This window comes from Pyxicephalus adspersus, chromosome 7 (genome assembly GCF_032062135.1).
Source record: "Pyxicephalus adspersus chromosome 7, UCB_Pads_2.0, whole genome shotgun sequence".
Taxonomy (NCBI): domain Eukaryota; kingdom Metazoa; phylum Chordata; class Amphibia; order Anura; family Pyxicephalidae; genus Pyxicephalus; species Pyxicephalus adspersus.
This window is the reverse complement of record NC_092864.1, coordinates 73,121,239-73,140,282: the sequence shown is the minus strand read 5'-3', so window position 1 is coordinate 73,140,282 and position 19,044 is coordinate 73,121,239. Positions and strand designations below refer to the sequence as shown.

Below are 19,044 nucleotides of genomic sequence, written 5' to 3'. Positions count from 1 at the left end.
TACTGAAAATGTGGAATGCACTTGAAAGCAATGAAAACGACCTAAAGACATTATCCCAGAAATAGTTATTTATATCTACTGACTCTATGGCTAAGACCTCTGTTAACCATATTCAAGGTGCATCTAGAGTTGTATTATATTCTGTATCAGCAGTAAAACAGCATTTTAGTTATTGCCATAATCTATAGATTTATCTTTTTAGCACATGTGGTAATGTATCCTATTTAATGGGAAAGCTCTGTTTGGAGAGAAGCTACATATTGGCATTACCCACATCTAAGTGGGTCACAGGTTACTCCCTACTCTCAAGGGACTCGCCTTCTATATGACATAAAATTACTGAGGAGGTTCTATTGTTGGGATCCTTTATATGCTATATAATACAATAAAAAATCAATCTGGTAATAACGAGGGAGAATTGAATTTTAGTGTATTGCGACAGTTACATTAAAAGGGTTATTTAACCTTCCCAGCGGTAACCTCGGGTGTGACTCGGGGTAGAAAAAGTATGCTGGAAGCGGTAACCCCAAGTCACGCTCGGGGTTGGTAAACAATAGTAAATAAAACACTTACCTGATCCGCCGGCGTCCTCCTTCGATGAACTGTATGTATTCAGTTATGATTAGGGCCCAGATTATCTAAAGCTTGTAAGCATGGAATACAGTTTTATTACGCTATGCAACTAACAAATATCTTCTTGAAAAAGCAGTGCTGACTTCGAAACACATCAAGTGGAAGAATTTAGTAAAATTAGGAATCGGTTGTTTTATAAACAATTTTGTAATTATTAGTTGTGAAATTGTAATGATCAACACTTTTGTATATATGCTGTTTTTAACTTTAATAAAATTTTTATAAGAACTGTTTTAATGCTGTTCTTGCAAATCCCCTTTTTTTTAAGTAACTTGTCTTTAAGATATTTATATGTGTTGTAAACAGTTATAAATAGAGAGGTTGATTAGTTGGGTAAGAAACTTGAGCTTGTCACCAAATCTTGCATTTGATCCCTGGATTGGTAACATAAGTCAAGCCTATTGTCACCTGGGTGATCCTATATATACCACACTTCTTCCTTCTATTTCAGCATTGTCACCTTACATATCTTCTGTATTTCCACAATCATCATCTCCTCGGACTACACAAGGTAAGACATACTATGCTTGAAGAATAAATACATTTCAACACTGATATTGCTTTAAATGCAAACCTATTTTATATTCCTTTTGTTTTCTCAGTTTAAATTATATCTCAGTTTAAATTATATATGTAGTTTTATTTTAAATGTAATGTATGCTTTATCTTCTAGCTTTTTAATTTAAAGGTATGTTTTGTACTGTACAAAGAAAATAATACATTCTGGTATTAAATGCAGTTGTGAATTTTGCTATTTGTACACATACTTTCCATAACTTTCCAAATCCAAAATGGCAAAAAATAGTGAATGATTGCTGTTGGCCATTTAATGAACAGTGTGGCATTGTGTTGTATATGTGTAAAGCCTTTGTTCTTCAATGCTACCAGGTTTTTAGAACCAATCATAGAGGATAAGGCTGGGCATAAGCACTAAGACAAAAAATAAGACAACATACTGTTTGGTCATGCTCAGAGGATGAGTACAGTTTCATATATATATATATATTATAATACAAACTATGCCATGGCCCTGGTGAAGCATTGTAATACATATTTATATTTAATAAGGGTGGTTAGGGGAAATATTTGCAATCAAAAAGAAATTACACTTCTAATAAAGCATTTTCAACTCACATAATGCCAATTATTAAACCGTTTACATGTAGGAGGCACAGAAGTAAAACAGATTGTCATAAAACCCAACAAAATTCCTCACTCGCTTTAGCAATGCAATGGTAGTTTTTTTTTATTTTTTTTATTTTTTTTTTCACTTTAAAGCAAAATTTTTAGTTATTTTGATTTCACAGCACACTGTAAGCTTCATGCACTAAAAGCAAGTCGGACAGGATCCCCTTTAGTGACTGGGGAACGTCCAGCATCATTTAGTCCTTCCTTTGCCAGTATCCCACTATCCATGGCCCATTTTTTAATTTAACACACTGCAGTTAATTTATCTCAGCTTTACTATACCTTCCCATTTACTGTTTTCAGAAAGCTATGTACAGAGTCCTGTAACGTCCGTCACCAGCCATGAGAAACACATAGAAGTTAATAAAACCAGAATATTTTTATTTAATAATTGAAATAGAATAACAATGGGGTGATGAAGATTTAATGGAAGGCAACATATCAACAGAAAAAAATTTAAGCTGGTATTTAGCATTAGAGAATCACTTATTTAATTAAACTATAAAACCATTTATAATCCAACTTATAAAAACGTCATTTATCAGGTTCCTTCACAATATACAAAGTGTTATACTTATTAAATTAAAGTAAAACAAATTTTGTGGTAGTACTAGTTTCATTTTATCTTGTCACATTGAAATGTTCTTAAAATAAACCATTATCAGAATATGATAACTGCTTGGCTGCATTTTGTGGTATGTCACTGATCTGGAACAAATGGTATACAAAATAAGAAAATTAGAATAAAGACAAATCTTTAGGTTTTGAAGTTAGAGGGGTCACCATGGCAGTTGCCAATTCGAATTGGTTAAGTGGAGGAGTTTAGGGACTGCAGCCTTCATGTTTCTCTCTTGTTAAGTACTCAAGTATAATTTTTTCATGTATTATGTTCATATCATGGGGAACCTAGGAAGTAGATAAAATGTCTGATATTTATAAAAATATAATTAAGAATGGATAGTTTACCAAAGCTCAACATATTAGGAACAAAAATCATAAAATACAATCCCTTCCACATCCACAATATTTTTGTAGGCCCGTCCTACCCATAGAATCTGTTTGTGGGCTCACTACGTGGTACACTTTCATACGCATACCAAACGTTAATATCTGCACACTCCCAACACAACACATTTTATTGACAAATAGGCAGCAGATTTAGGAATGAGATTTAACAAATCACAACAAAATGCCATGCTGTATTTTGGCCATCCATATGTAACAAATATTAGGAAACAAACTATAAATTATTGACTAGGTGGTACAGAACACAATCAAAGCTGGCGAGATTGTTCTCCCAAACAGATCCACAATGTTGGTGACATTGAAATGCCCCAGGCACGCTATTACACATTTTCTGGGAATGTCATCACATTGTCCCTTTTCTGGAACAGTATAGCAGATCTGATTCATAAATAAACTGATGTCAATATATGGTGGAATATACGGCTCTGCTCCACGTCTCCAACATGCCAAAAAAGTCTTATAAACGGTCTTTGGTGAGACATTTACTGAATGCCGCCTAAGCTTGCATACCAGCATGCCGGAAACCAGATATACCACCTACTATCAGCCAATGGTTACATGAGTAATGGAAATATACCGTATGGAAGAAATTATGGCATCTGGAGATAGTGAAGTAGAGAAATTCACGCAAACTTGGTTCTATTGGATCCAATTTTGTACAACAATAGAATAAAACTAATTGTTGACCTCACAAACCACACATGAAAATGTTGATTTTTCATTCTAAATTGGCTTCATGTAGTGTCTCTTGGTCATGCACTATGTTCCATATGATAAGATCACCCCCACGCCCACCATTTTTTTAACCAATACCTAATTGTACCACTGCATTCCCCTTCTAAACCCAACTTATTCTAGGTGTTTTTTTCTCCTATTTCTCCTCCCTTTTTCTTTGTTGTTTTCTCTGTTTCTCTATATTCAAGCAAAGACGTGCCAGATATCTAACTCCTGCGGACTAGTTATAACTTAATCTATGCAATTTGTGCTGTGAAGAGAACTATGTAAGAGATATATGTTTGTTTTACCTGACTGTTGTACAAATTGTATCCATTTTCAAGCATTTTTAAATACCCATTGAAGGATTTAGGACTCTTCATAGTGTAAATATGGAGGTATATTATTAAGCAGTGATTATGGTATTCACCAAACATGGACTGCAACTTCAAGACCTAACAGGGGAATCACACAAAGTAACTAGAAATATAGAGAGTATAAATAAAAGTAAAGCATTGATATACATTATAGAATATAATAATACAATATAGAAACCATAAATTATTGTAGAAGCAAAACTCCCTAAGTGACAACACAGAACAAAATATTAGGAACACAGAAAAGGGACTAGGTGAAGGCAGGAAAATAAAGAAAATGGGAAAGGGCAGGGAATAGAAGGAGAATGGAAAACAGAGACAATGGCCCTGATTTATTCAAGTTCTCCAAGGTTGGAGAGAGTACACTTTCACCAGTGGAACTGCATGAAAAACATTTGCTAACAAATAGCTAATGACTTTTAGGAAATCCATTCCAGGTTTTCTGTATAACCCAGCTTCACTGATGAAAGTGTATTCACTCCAGCCTTGGAGAACTTTATTCAGGGCCAATATGTGAGATGAAAGACAAACTTGGAAAGTCTGTTAAAGACAAACCCAAGAGCGAATGAAGAGGGGAGGATTTCCGTAATTCATGGTAGCCAGATATCTTCAAACTGTGTCATATTATCTGATAGCAAACCTGTGCCTTTTTTTATGGGTCATTATGCAGGAGATCCGTCTCTTCTGCATAGCTTATAAAGGTCACATATTTTTCAATGATCAATATTATTACACTGTCTTCATGTCACTTATTTTTTTGTTGAAACAATGATTTGTGCAATGTATTGAAATTAAATAAATATCAACTTTTCTGTTCCTGCCTACAGATTCAATATGAGTCTCACCGACATGCTCAGTGCTTCTGACATTGCTGCTGCTCTGAGGGAGTGCCAAGGTAAAGTTAAACTGTATAGATTTCCACTTCAGGTAACCAATTATGTGCAAAAAATATTAAAACAGGGACTTTAAATAAATTGTATATTTGAAATTGAACTGCAAATATTTTTAAAACCCTCTGAAATCTTTTAGAAATAATTTTTACATATATATATTTGAACGCAATGAAGTAATATAACCTTTATATATTTTAGATATATTTTATTTTACATTGTTATACATAGTTGGCAAATCTGAAAATGATTCATACTCTGAATGGTCTAAGGTTATTAGTGGTGTACCCCAGGGTTCAATGTTGGGACCTTTACTGTGTAACATCTTCATAAATGATATGGAGTTTGGGAGTAAATGTACCATTTCTGTGTTTGCAGATGACACCAAACTATGTAATGGAATTAGGTCCATACAGGATGTCTATAATCTACAAGAAGACCTGGATGTACTGTTTGATTGGGCAGCCAAGTGGCAAATGACATTTAATATAGATAAATGTAAAGTCATGCACTTGGGGGCTAACAACATGCATGCTTCCTACTGTATAGGGAGAATACATTCGGGGGAGTCAGAAATGGAAAAGGATCTGGGGGTTCTGGTAGATCATAGACTTAATACCAGCATGCAATGCCAAGCTGCAATATCTAAAGCTAGTAAAGTACTTTCTTGTAATAAAAGAGGAATAGACTGCAGAGATGGAGACATAATCCTGCCCCTGTACAAAGCATTGGTCAGACCACATCTGGAATATGCAGTCCAGTTTTGGGCACCAGTTCACAGAAAGGACATTGTTGAATTAGAGAGAGTGCAGAAAAGGGTGACTAAACCAAAAAAAAGATATGTTTAATACTCTAGTGGTTGAACTTGATGGACTCTCTTTTTCAACCTGACCTGCTATGTAACTATGAAAAGTTTACTAAATATAGTTTGTATTTTTAAGACCTGAAAATTAGATAGTTGAAAAAAAAGTTTAGATGGCAGAACTCAAGCAATCATAAGAAGGCAATAATGAACGGTGTCGAAAGAGCAGTATGCATCCATTTAATCTCCTGGGCGGTTCATTTCTGTCCGGATTTATATTTCTCAAAGCGGTACATTGTCGTTCATGAAAATGAATTTCACATTGTAGGCCTGTAATTCTTAGATATAACTCACCAAAGAACGTCCAATATTTAATACATGTAATAAATTTATTATAAACTTTAAATAAAAAACACAAAAATCTGTTAAAACAAGGGTGCATAAATACATCAAAAATACTAAACCCTATACTAATTGTCAGTCCTGCACTAAACCCCCATTCCCACCTGGTTAGTCCTAGTGCAATGCATTAACTTATAACTCAATAATGCACAAAAAGTTAACAAAAATAATTAGTAAAATAAAAACAAAAACTCCCCCTTATAAAATGGTTCTAATAAGAAAAAAAAATCAGATATATAGATGCATATCTTACTGAAAGATAATTTGCATGCTTATGAGAAAGATGAGTCAGAAAGACGTAAATGTGTGTATACAGTAAGAATGTGTATAATGTATGTAAAAAAGCTTACAAACATAAAGCTAAAAACAAAGCATTTAATTACCATGTAATGAGCCACAACCATTTACCAATGAACATGTTCTCAGTTTGTCCTAATGTTATTTGTAGCAGCCTCTATGCTAATTTGATAAAAATTGCTCTGTTAATGCTATTGTGAAAAACTGATGAAAAAATAAGGAAACTCTTCCATTCACACTATGGTGACATCCATGTATTTTGGCTTAATATACCCAAATATAAGTCTGATAATATATTCAAAATGACTGTATCTAATTGTAATGCTAACACAATGCTGTTTTTTAGCTCCTGATACATTTAATTACAAGAAATTTTTCCAAACTTGTGGACTGTCTAAACAGACAGCCAGCCACGTGAAAGACATCTTTCGGATTTTAGATAATGATCGGAGTGGATATATCGAAGAGGAGGAGCTCAAGTAAGATACAATTTTAATTATATCATATCACTTTTTAAATAAAATGTGATCAAACAAGATAATACAAAGATTATACAAGGAAATATTTTACTTTGCACTAACTTTACTCTAGCTTTTTAGAAAAACATGCTTAAAGTTGTCAGCAGCTGAACTCTCTGAAGATGTTTCATTCCATTGCTGTGCTAGATATAAGTTGTTTATAAGTAAGGGGACACAATTGTTCTATTACACATTGACCGATGGGTCTGGAAGCTGTGTACTTATACCAGACAAGGTTATGAGATATTACTATTATAATAACATTATCATTCCCAGCTCTTACATGATGACATTGGTTAGTTAGCAGGAACCCCAATAAAATGTGCTGCTTCCTAAGGATTGCACTGCAACCCAAAACAAGTCAAACACAGTCTCTAAAGTTCTAAATGTACTGATCAGTTGAAGTCTAAGGGTTGCTGACCAGGGTTAGATGTCCATTCTAAATAATTAAAACAACCATTTACTTAATTAAATAGCTAAATGTTGCACATTACATACACTGCCTATACTTTGACCATGTACTCTACGGGGTATTTTGCTAAAATCGTATAGGCCTTGGGGGCTCTCGTAATATTCATAGTATCATTGCCTGTTAATTCTGGGGACATTCAAGTTTAGGATTATGATTTATTTAATGGCTCTGTATTACTCTTCGTATTACATTGGTGCAACTGCATAACAAGCTATCTATATAAATTAGTAAACTGACAGTAAACTGACAACGGATCAACTGCAGATTCTAAAAGTAGGCTAGAAGAAAGAAAGTTTACAAGTCATACTGTGGCTACAGCTGCGTAGTATGAGCATGATCCTACTATCTGGGTCTTTCACAAATTTCAATAAATATAAATTGAATGGAGTTTCTAATAAAATCTAATTTTACAAGATGTCACCTAATCAATATAATATTACGGGTTCCCTTTGTTCCTTAGGTATTTCCTTCAACGTTTCGACCAAAGCGCCCGAGAACTAACAACCTCTGAAACCAGGGAATTTATGGCTGCTGCTGACCATGACAATGATGGGAAAATTGGGGCTGACGGTGAGTGGAAAAATCTAGAACTTCTTTGTACTAAGTGTACTATGGTGCTAACAAAGTTAGCTAAAGTTGCTAACTGCCTAATTTATTGGCTTAGCCCTTTCCATTTGTTACATTGCACTCCATGTAACTGGTTTATCTGTGTCCCTTCCTGTAATCTACACTATCAAACTGCAAATAGCCAGGGTGTCTTGTTTGCCTACTACTAGATTCTGATTTATGATCAGCAACACAGATGACATATATAAGCTATTTGTTTAGCTGACCAGAGTTCTGCTTTACAAAACTGATTCCAAGGTTCTGGGGTATTAAAGATCTAAGTTGGGTCTACTCTTAGAGCAGAGTTTTTTCAGAATTGGTACCTAAGCTCACCTAAACCTTTATGATGGAAACAAGATTAACAAACAAAAGCAAAACAAATGACAGTGCAGAGAATATAATGCAAAAGCAGACAGTAAAAAATCACCCCATTTTATATACAGTAAAATCCATACAGCGACTTCAAAAAGTATTCAAACCTCCTTCACTTTCAATTTTGTTATGTTGCAGCCTGATGTTTCTATCTTTTAAATCTTTTCTTTTTCTTGTTAATCATTATATACCCATAATGACAATTAGACCATATAAATAAATTTAATAAAAAGAAAAATCGGAATTACCACTTTTACATAAACATTCAGGCCTTTTGCAACAACACTTGAAGTGTAACTCCGGTGTCTTCCATTTCTTTTGACCACTTCTGACATGTTTGTCCAGCAGTGGTAAATTAAATTGATTTACATGATCTGGAAAGGCACACACCTCTCTGTAGAAGGCCTTATAGCCAATAATGCATATCAGAGCAAAAACCAAGCCTTGGGGTCAAAGGATCTCACTGTGGAGCTCAAAAATGGGATTTTTACAAAGTACAGGTCTGGGGAAGGCTACAAAACATTTTCTGCTGAATCGAAGGGTCCCAAGAACACCTTCATAATTCTCAAACAGTACTACCAGGAATCTTCCTGGTCATTGGGACAAACTGAGCAATCGGGGTAGTAGGGTCTTATTGAGAGAGGTGACCAAGAACCTGATGGTCACTCTGACTGAGCGCTAGCGATCCTGCATGAAGATAGGACTAAGTCCCAGAAAGACAACCATAACTGTAGCTTTCCAGTGATCTGAGTTTAATGGAAGAGTGGCCAGACAAAAGCCTCCCCAGTGCCAAAGCCCACTTGTAGTTTGCAAAGAGCACCTGAAGGATTTTTAGACTGTGAGGAACAAGATTTTCTGGTCCGATGAAACCAAGATTGAACTCTTTTGACTCAATTCTAAACAGTATGTCTGGAAAAATCCAGGCACCCCTCATCACCTGCCCAATACCATCCCAACAGTGAAGCATGGTGGTGGTAGCATCATGCTGTGAGGTGTTTTTTTAGCAGCAGGTACTGGGAGACTGGTCAAGGTTGAGCGAAAGCTGAATAGAGCAAAGTACAGAGAAATGGAAACCTGGATCACACTGCTCAGTACCTCAGACTAGACCAAAGGTTTGCCTCCCAACATGACACTGACTCAAAGCACACCGCAAAGACAACACAGGAGTGGCTTAGGGTGAACTTTTTGAATGTCCTAAAGCTAAAGTGGCCCTGACTTGAAACCTATTGAACATCTGTAGAGAGACTTGAAAATGGCTGTCCACCATTGGTCCCCATCCAACCTTAGTGAGCTTAAGAGGATCCAGCTGTGCAAAGCTTGTGGCATCATAACCAAAAAAAAATTTAGGCTGTAATTGCTGCCAAAAGGGCTTCAACAAAGTACTAAGTAAAGGGTTTAAATACTAATGTAAATGTGATAGTTTATCTTTTTTAAAAAAAAAAAATACAAAATTGTCTAAAATTCTGTTTTCACTTTGTCATTATGGGGTACTGAGTGTAGATTAATAAGAAAAAAGAATTTAAACAATTGTAGAATCAGGTTGCTACATAATAATGAAAGGGGGTCCGAATACTTTCTGAAGCCAGTGTAAATATTTGCTGTAACCTGTGTATTGAGTGCATACAGACACTTAAAACATATTAAACATATAAACAGTCAAATATATATATATTTAAGTCAATCAAAACACTGTAAAACAACAAAACATATTTTTAATAGGATTCCAATATGTGTATTTTTCTATTGTCCAAGTTTTTCACGGAGTAGGTAACTAAATTATTCTGTCTGTTGGATTTGCAGAGTTCCAGGAGCTTGTTCATTCATAAATCTACGCATTTTGGTGGTGTATACAACTCAGTGACCTAATAATGGAAACAAGACATTTGATTTCAATACGTTGTGCTTCACGTTCACCTTGGCTGTCTCCATCCCTGGCCTGGACTAACGAATGAAGCTAGAAAAAAGATCTACCACTTGGCGGACCTGAATTGGTTGTTCTTCATGTGGAATGCACTATTATTGAATGTCCTAACAATCCAATAAAACCTTACAGACCATGATATAATTGTGTCGCGCTGGTTCTTTTACGTCAGCTGACACATACAGAAGTATATGATTATATCCAATTATACCAACACGAGAATTGCATAACATTATTCCTAAATTTATATATACCTGTATATGACTTTAGGGTAAACATGTTCAAAGGAATTTAGAAAACAATTTAAATCTTTTTATAATTCTATACAAGGAGCTGATGATTTGGAATATATATATATATATATATATATATATATATATTTATTTAGACCATACATAATCTTGGAACTGGATAATAACGCCAACACTGGAAAGTGATCATTTTCCCTTACATACTCATGAGATTAGCAAGACCTGCGTCTGATTTGTGCTGTCATCACTGTATATTAGAACTTTGAACATGGTTTTAATATGGATTGGATATAGGCAGCTCAGTTATTGAATATACGTTACCCACTATCTTGGCAGGAAACCTGTGTTGGCTTATTCACACCAGCAGTATTCCCAAAACAAACCTAACACAAGAACAAGACAATATTCTTTTTTTGATGGCATTTATTATTTTATTATTTTAGTGTGCTGGTTTCTGCAAAAAACAAAAAAATAAAATAGTACATGCAGATTTTTAATGTGGTGTATCATATTGCAATGTTCTGCCATACATTTTAATTCATAGTTTTTTAAAAATTAAACACAGCAAAAAGGTTGCATTGCAGTGCATGTTCACAATGCACACCAGCACGTGTATTATATGTGCACTAAATAGTGTTAGAGTCCTCTGGTGGGAATGAGCCCTGATATAAATGTGTGTCCTGTAGGTGCTGTTTGGAATGCAAATACTATTTGGGAAGAGGTTTCTGACATAGGTTACCAAACCAGGAATGATTCATTTTAATGCACATCAATCACTCCACACTGATGGCAGACAGTGTATTCCATTTTGTATCCACAATACAAAAACTGCTGACGAGAACTCTCCAACATTACATTCAAGGGTGGGCAAGACAGCAGCTGGATGTTTTACATTCAAAGACCAAACATTCAGTTTCTTGGTCCAGTAATCAGGAGTTTAGCTACCTGGCACTCAAAATTTGCCAGCTAAGATGATATCATCTGCCCGATTTCATTACTTAACTCGCCACCCTCATGCTGCCGCTGTGGCTGAATATTGGAAATGTCTAGGAGGCTGAAGTTGTCCCAACTCATAGTGCTGCTTCTAGATCTGGCAGCTGCAGTGGTAATATAGAGATGCCGCTGCTGACAAAATGCACTGGTATAATAATAATAATATTAATATAATAAAAAAAAAAAAAAATTATAATAGTTTTAAAATTAGGAATATAAAGTTTGCTTTGATAGCAAGGTTCTAGAGCAGGGGTTGGCAAACTCCTGCCCTTAGGCCAAATATGTCCTAGCCGGTAGCCCTCTGGCCGATCCAGCCTAATGCCGGCCGGCAACCCATGACTACCGCTGGACCTCCCGTGCCGGTGTTGATACTTCCGCCGCCGTGGTAAATAGGGAACGTCCCCTGAAGGAAAATCCCTCTCCTCCGCAATTCATACGGAGGAGAGGGTTTTCACTTCAGGGGGAGTTCCCTGATGGTGGGTGGGATTATTAGGATGGGTCTGGCCTAGTGTGCCCCCGCCCACCCCATGAATGGCCTAGTGGCCATAAAACTTTGCCGACTCCTGGTCTAGAGTGTGGCCACTCAGGTTTCTCTGATATGAACAATACACTTGTCACTTGAAAAGAAAAATGCGTACAACTTACCATGTTTGCCAAGGTGGATGCTGAATCTACTCCCTCTGCCCCCCACTGCAGGCCATTATTCTCCTTGTCATCCTCAGCATGACACCCCGGATGTCTACTAGACTGATAATCTGTCACCTCCTTGCATTATACCCAAGTTCTTCTCTTGTAGTTCCTCTTACAATTCCTCCTCATCCTCTTCATGTAGCTGCCCTCCCTCTAACTCCTAGTACAGTGGACATTCCCCATAAAAGTTCCACTCCCCAATAACACTTTCACGGTTGAAAAGCAAAGAATGGGAGTCTTCCTTTTGTCCCCCATGCTACATCAGATCATCCAAATGAAAATGATCACTGTGACATCATTGATTCTGCTGTTTTCCCAAAAATTAGATGCCTCCTCCATAGGCTTTAATGTGCAACACACATCCCTAATCAGCTGCCACTGTCTTGAGTAAATAAAAGCCGATGACCTTACCTTTTTTTGCTGCAGTGTATCAGGTAGTTACTATTTTCCTTTGTTCATACAAGTGGTCCAGCATATATAATGTTAGTTTCCAGTGGGTGGGCATTTCAAAGATCATTTTGCCAAATGGGTGACCATTCTATCTCAGTAAGGCCACAATGACATTTTTCACATTGTAGGATCTGCCAAAGTGGGTGCAGCCCTTTCTGGACGTACCTCCACAATGGCTGCTCCATGGTAAAAAGGGTTGGATGAGGTTGTACAATTATTATACAGTATTTATATAGCACCATCATATTACGCAGTGCTGTACAAAGTCCATAGTTGTGTCACTAACTGTCCCTCAAAGGAGCTCACAATCTAATTTTTTTTTTTTAGATTTTTAATTTGTCATTAGATTAGCTCTAAGCTCTGTCCCTGATCATCAGCAAATAGCATCCTGGCTAACCATGCACTGTCCTTTAAAGAGGGCTGCACTGACATTAGGTGTGGGGGCTATTTTTGTAAAGATCCAAATGACCTACCACCTGGCCCCTTCCCCTCCTGTTTAAAAGAAATAAATTTTTAAATAAAATCAATGGAATACCTGCTTTGGAAAATTAGGACATATTTGAGATTGACACAAATTCACACCAAATGACAAAACACTAATAGGAAGCAAAGTTTTAGTATTAGTGAAACATTTTTCCCAATCTTTACCCATACAATCATTGAGCTAAAGTACATTAGCAATTATAAAGGCACATTGCAACAAACAGCTCTCCAAACTCCCTCAAAAGACAGGGTTTTTATGATACAGTGTAAAGATGTAAAACAAATATTTTAAATGTACTTTAGTATTTAAATTTTACACAATGCAGTGAAACAGCACAAACTGTAGACTTGTGGGATTGTTTTAAAAGCAGGGAAACATAAGCTGTTTTTGAAATTGTTGCAGTTTCTTGAACTATTTGCCCCACATATTTTGCAGGTTCACATTTGAATTTTGTTCAGGGTGGAATTTGGCTGAAATCATGAACTGCCCCAGTACTACCCAAGTTGCATATATCAGCCCAAGTCCCTTGTGTCAATCAACGGGCATAGGTTTTAATAGGCAACAAAGCCAGAGCAAACAGCTGCACTAAATACAGTCTGTGGCATTTCATCAGTTCAAGCAGGTTTTTTATTTCCATATGAAATGTATGAAGGTTGAACCCTTTAAAACAGGGGTGACAAACTCAGGCCTGCGGCGCAAATCTGGCCCACACTGTATTTATATTTGGCCCATGAGAAAATACTAAATGTCTACTAGAGCTGGCCCACCGGTAGACCGTGAGTGCATGCACCGCTAGTATTACAAATCTCAGAATTCTCTGCTGGCACGTCAATCAGAACCCACAAGGGCCCTCTCCTCTGATGACATTCATTAGAGACCTTCCTCAATTGTAGATATTTTCTCAATAAACATCAGAGTTGGCCCGCGACTTTGTCCAAATTTTTCATTTTGGCCCACACTGTATTTGAGTTTGACACCCCTGCTTTAAAGCAATCAAAAGATAGGCACTGGCCCCTTAAATGACTCAGTTAAGAGCAGCATCCTTTTGACCCCCCCAAGAATTTTAACAAAAATCTAATCTAAAAGCCCCATTTACATAACAAAATTGGTGGTCATGTGATGTTTTTATTACAGAGTAATGTTTTCTTGATAAGGATAAAATTTTGGACATACTGGAGAGATGGATAGACTTGTTCTCCACTATCTAAAGTTACTTTTCTTTTATTAGCCATACTTAATAAACAGAGCCAGGGGTTGGTGATTTTGCCTAGATATGAGATAGTAGCAAGTTGCCACTATGGGAGAAATAGTATTCTAGCTCACTTTTAATTTAATGGGCATTTTTTACACTAATACCCAATGAATTGGTTTATGGCAGGGGTATCCCTGAGACCTGAAAAAAATAACAAAAGGTTCCTTTAGGGTAAAAGAATATTAAGCAAACCTTATAGGTTTAAAACCTATCATAGGTTAAACCTATCATTATTTACATATGAATTATTCCTGTACCATGTAATACCAGTGTGCTACCTTATGTCCTTCTTCATCTTTTAAAAAAAGAAATTGTAGGTATAACTATGTTTATAAGGGTGAGCCACATCTCTTTGTTATAATGTAGGACAGACTGAACTTTTGATCAATGGACGTTAACATTTGCAGAATTAACCTTTAATCCCGCAGATCCCTCCATGGCGCTGGTCTGTCCAACTATCCAGTCCTGCGGCATCCTGGAATTCCTTTTATCCCCGCCATCTTCAGTCTTCTCTTCCATCTCCTTCTTCGGGTGTGAGATAAGTAATGTAGCTGCTGTGAAGAGGAAAAAAAAGAGAGATCGGCATCTCTTTGCCCCTGGAAGAAAAACAGCCCTGATCTCGGGCATGCACAGAAGGAGCAGAAAGAGCCTCCGGGGATGCGTGACGAAGGTATCCCGGGGGGCTCTGTGCACCCATTAAGTCTTGATTGCCATTGCGGTAAAGGGGTGGTACTGCACCCTTTTTATTAAGTTGCACTTAGAAAAAAAAGCACATTTTTACTTTACATAGCAGGGTTGCCTACCCTTCTATGTAAAGTAAGAATGTTGAGATTAGGTACACAATGTTTTAAAGAGTGTTCAGTTTTAAGACAGACAACATCAAGGCCTCTATTTACTTTAATGCCCATCTGTAGCCTGATTATTAAATTTAAAAAAAAACCTAGGTCCTAGGTTCGAATCCCAGCCAGGACACTATTTGCATGGAGTTTGCAGGTTCTCCCCGTGTCTGCGTGGGTTTCCTCCCACATCCCAAAAACATGGAGTTAGGTTAATTGTCTTACCCCTAAATTGACCTTAGACTACATTAATGACATATGACTATAGTAGGGACATTAGATTGTGAGCTCCTTTGAGGGACAGTTAGTGACACGACTATGGACTTTGTACAGCACTGTGTAATATGATGGCGCTATATAAATACTGTATAATAATAATGTTATATGTCAGTGCTGCGTAATATGTTGGCGCTATATAAAATCCTGTTTATTAATAATAACAATTTTGTCCTACATAACTAAAGGCTATCTCAGGGCCTATAGAATGGAGGAGGCTCTCAAGAAACTTAGAACTAAACTATTAGTGATTGTTTTTTAATTTAAGTTCAAATATTTATTGCATCTTATTTATTAATGTATTAATTTTGCTGAAAAGGATTTCCATTAAGTATTTTTATTTACCTTATATCTAAGATAACTGTTGCTAGTCCTTTTCCCTATCAAAGTGTGCATGAAGCAGGTGGAAAATGTCTCTCTGGTTCCAATTTCATCTCATTTTCTTGATTGTACACCCAGTAACAACACACCTATTACATAATATCATTCTCCATTCAAAACCCAAGTCTCACCTTCTGTGTCATACGAACTGACACCATCACACAAAAAAACCTATTCATTATATATGATGATGGGGAATCCCTTGCAACACTTGACCACATGTGGTAGAGTTCGGAAAGATAATCCCACATTTCACTGTGCAGTTGGAGAAATGTTTTCACCTGATAGCTTATTACCTAGAAGATACCATTCCGGTAATAATTACATTCTCAAGAGTATTATGACTTTCCTCTTTACATAAAAACATCTACATTTTGAACACTGACTTTGGTATTAGAATAAAATGTAAAAAATAAAAACAAAGTTGAAGACCTTTATTACTTCCCTACCAGGGTTCCTCCGGAGTTTGTCAAGGGTTCCTTGAGCACTGGCAGATTCATTTACCACCTTCAATGACCAGCGATGTTGGGTAATTATTTTCGCTTCTTCAGCGACCTTCAATGTAAAGGGGCTTTCTTCCATTAACATTCAATGTAAGGAGGTACTACACACATTCTGCACTCAGTACAAAAGGTAGGGGGTCAGTAAATTTATTATAAAGCATTTTTATTAAAAGATAAATGGTGTCAATAACAGTCACCAGACCTGGAAGTTAGATCTACATGTGTACAGTTTTGAAGACACAGCGGGAAGTAAGAGGAAATATCTCGAAAATGAAGATCTTCTCTTAGGCTGTAGTCACGTTAGTAAATGTCTCCATTGGCAGACTTCCTTTTATTTGTCTTATTCTGTTTATTCTGTCTTATTTCTCACACGCACGGCTCCAAGACTTCTCTAGAGCTGCCCCAGCTCTCTGGAATGGTCTTCCTCGTCCTATTCGGCTTGCTCCTACTTTCTGCTCATTTAAAAGAGCCCTCAAAACCCAACGCTTCAACCTCACCAACCCATCTTCTTATGTCTTTTGAAACCATCACTAATTCCCACCACTACATATCTTCCATCCTATTGTTGTGGGAAATTCCCCCACCTACTGGATTGTAAGCTCTTCGGGGCAGGGTCCTCTCTTCCTATATCATTGTCTGTATTAGTCTATCATTTGCAATCCATATTTAATGTACAGCGCTGCATAATATGTTGGTGCTATATAAATCCTGTTTATTATTAATAATAATAATAATAATAATAATAAAGCAGGTAATGCAGATTGCTGGTGCAACACAGGTTCCAGGATTTGTTAGCCAGGGAGCCTTCTGCTATCCGCTGTACAGTGAAACTAAAGCTAAAGAAGGGAACAAGGGGCTGCTCTAGTTCCCTATAGAAGAAACTTGCTTGTCTTTCCCATCCCCTCTCCATACAACAGTGCTGCCTGTATAGTGCTCTTTAATGACTGTCACTGGAAATGATCATTAGCGACAACTTTTCCAGCAACAATTGGTAAGTATGTGTACATACAATTGGGGAACAACAAGGCAATTATCATTTTCAGAATTGTACCAGCAAGGACAGGTCCAGCACGGAGAAGCCCCAGGGTAGCAGAATTCAGTAGATATGGGCTTACATCCAATAAGAGTTTTTCTGGTGCTTATTCACAGCAACACATACTATCAAGTGATTGCAGGGTGCTTCATCCAACAAAACTGATAAGCAATAGGGCCAATCATACACAAACCCAACATTTACACCTACCAATGCTATAGTAAAAAAATGATAATTGCTGCGGGTTTGTAATGGTATAATCATCAAAGCTCCAGTTCTGCTCGGCCTAATAAAGTCGATCTAATATGAGAAATCTAAAAGCCACCAGGAAGAAACACTATTTGACAATTTTTGTCAAATAACTAAATTCCTGGCTGCAGGTGGCTTTTTTGTTTCTGCTCCAAACTACATGGTGCATGTCTTGGTGTGCATGCTTAATGATTATGGCAGAAGCTTACCATCCACCAATGAGATCCTTAATATAAATTGATGTAAGTTGTCATTGCTGAACCTGTGTGTGCTAATTGCTTGGATGTAAAGCTGATCATTTGGTGTCTGTAGTTTCAGTCACACCTAAAACAAGCATGCGGATAACTGTGGCACAAATACCATTTACAATGTGCATACTCATTCTGCGTGAATGATTCAAACAGTATTAAGGACACAGAACCAGGCAAACAGTATATCGCATATCAAAGTCAGCAATGGCAGTTTACATAATGGGCCTGATTTATTTAAAGTGGAAGTAAACTTGTGATCCAGTCCCATGTCGTCCTTTGATTCCTCTCATTCCGGTGCAGAGGAAGCGCCGGAGTGCCGCCACCTTCTGCCTTCTCTTCCAGTCTTCTTGCTGCGAGATCGGTGATGTAGCCACTGTGAAGGGAAAAATAAGAGCGTCTCACTGCGCATGTGTGAGATCCGCATCTGTTTCCCTTAGTAGAAAAAATGCCCCATCCGCGCATGCCTGAGATCACAGTAGCTCAGGGGTTTGCACTCCAGCCTTTGCAGCACTAGGTCCTGGGTTTGAATCCCACCCAGGGCACTATCTGCATGGAGTTTGTAGGTTCTCCCCGTGTCTGCATGGGTTTCCTCCCACATCCCAAAAACATGCAGTTAAGTTAATTGGCTTCCCCCTAAAATTGACCTTAGACTACATTAACCACATATGACTATAGTAGGGACATTATAATAATAATAATCAGGGCATGTGCAGAAGAGCAGCCAGAGCCTGTGCTCCCATTAAGTCTTGCTTGCCGCGGCTTACAAGACCTAAAGAGACGCTGCTTCAAATGTTTTTTTTTAAGGGTGCAGCACCGCCCCTTTAAGTCCTTATTGCCTACTAAAAATGTTGAGTTTAGGTACGCTTTAACCTCCTGGGCGGTTCATTTCTGTCCGGATTTATATGTCTAAAAGGGTTACATTGTCTTTCATCAAAATTTATTTTACATTGTTGGCCTATAGGCATATTCCACCGAAATATGTCCAATATTTAATCAATTTAATTATAAACTTTAAATAAAAAACACAAAAATCTGTTAAGAAAAGGTGCATAAATAAATTAAAAATACTGAAACCTGTAATATAACTGTACAGTAGCATGTATATTATATATAATGAAATTATATATATATTATATAAAGATTTATTTGTATTGGACTCAATACAGCTATTTTGTAT

At 36.9% G+C, this 19,044-nt stretch overlaps 1 protein-coding gene across 1 annotated transcript; it reads left to right on the top strand.

The window, feature by feature from the left end:
- The first annotated feature begins 1,098 nt into the window (after positions 1–1,098).
- On the top strand, positions 1,099–10,331 carry LOC140334615 (oncomodulin-like). The gene is made up of 5 exons (XM_072416860.1): positions 1,099–1,144; positions 4,766–4,833; positions 6,676–6,808; positions 7,780–7,889; positions 10,098–10,331. Exons 2-5 carry the CDS (start codon positions 4,773–4,775, stop codon positions 10,121–10,123), a joined length of 330 nt encoding a protein of 109 aa, XP_072272961.1. The 5' UTR covers positions 1,099–1,144; positions 4,766–4,772; the 3' UTR covers positions 10,124–10,331.
- Positions 10,332–19,044: the final 8,713 nt, after the last annotated feature.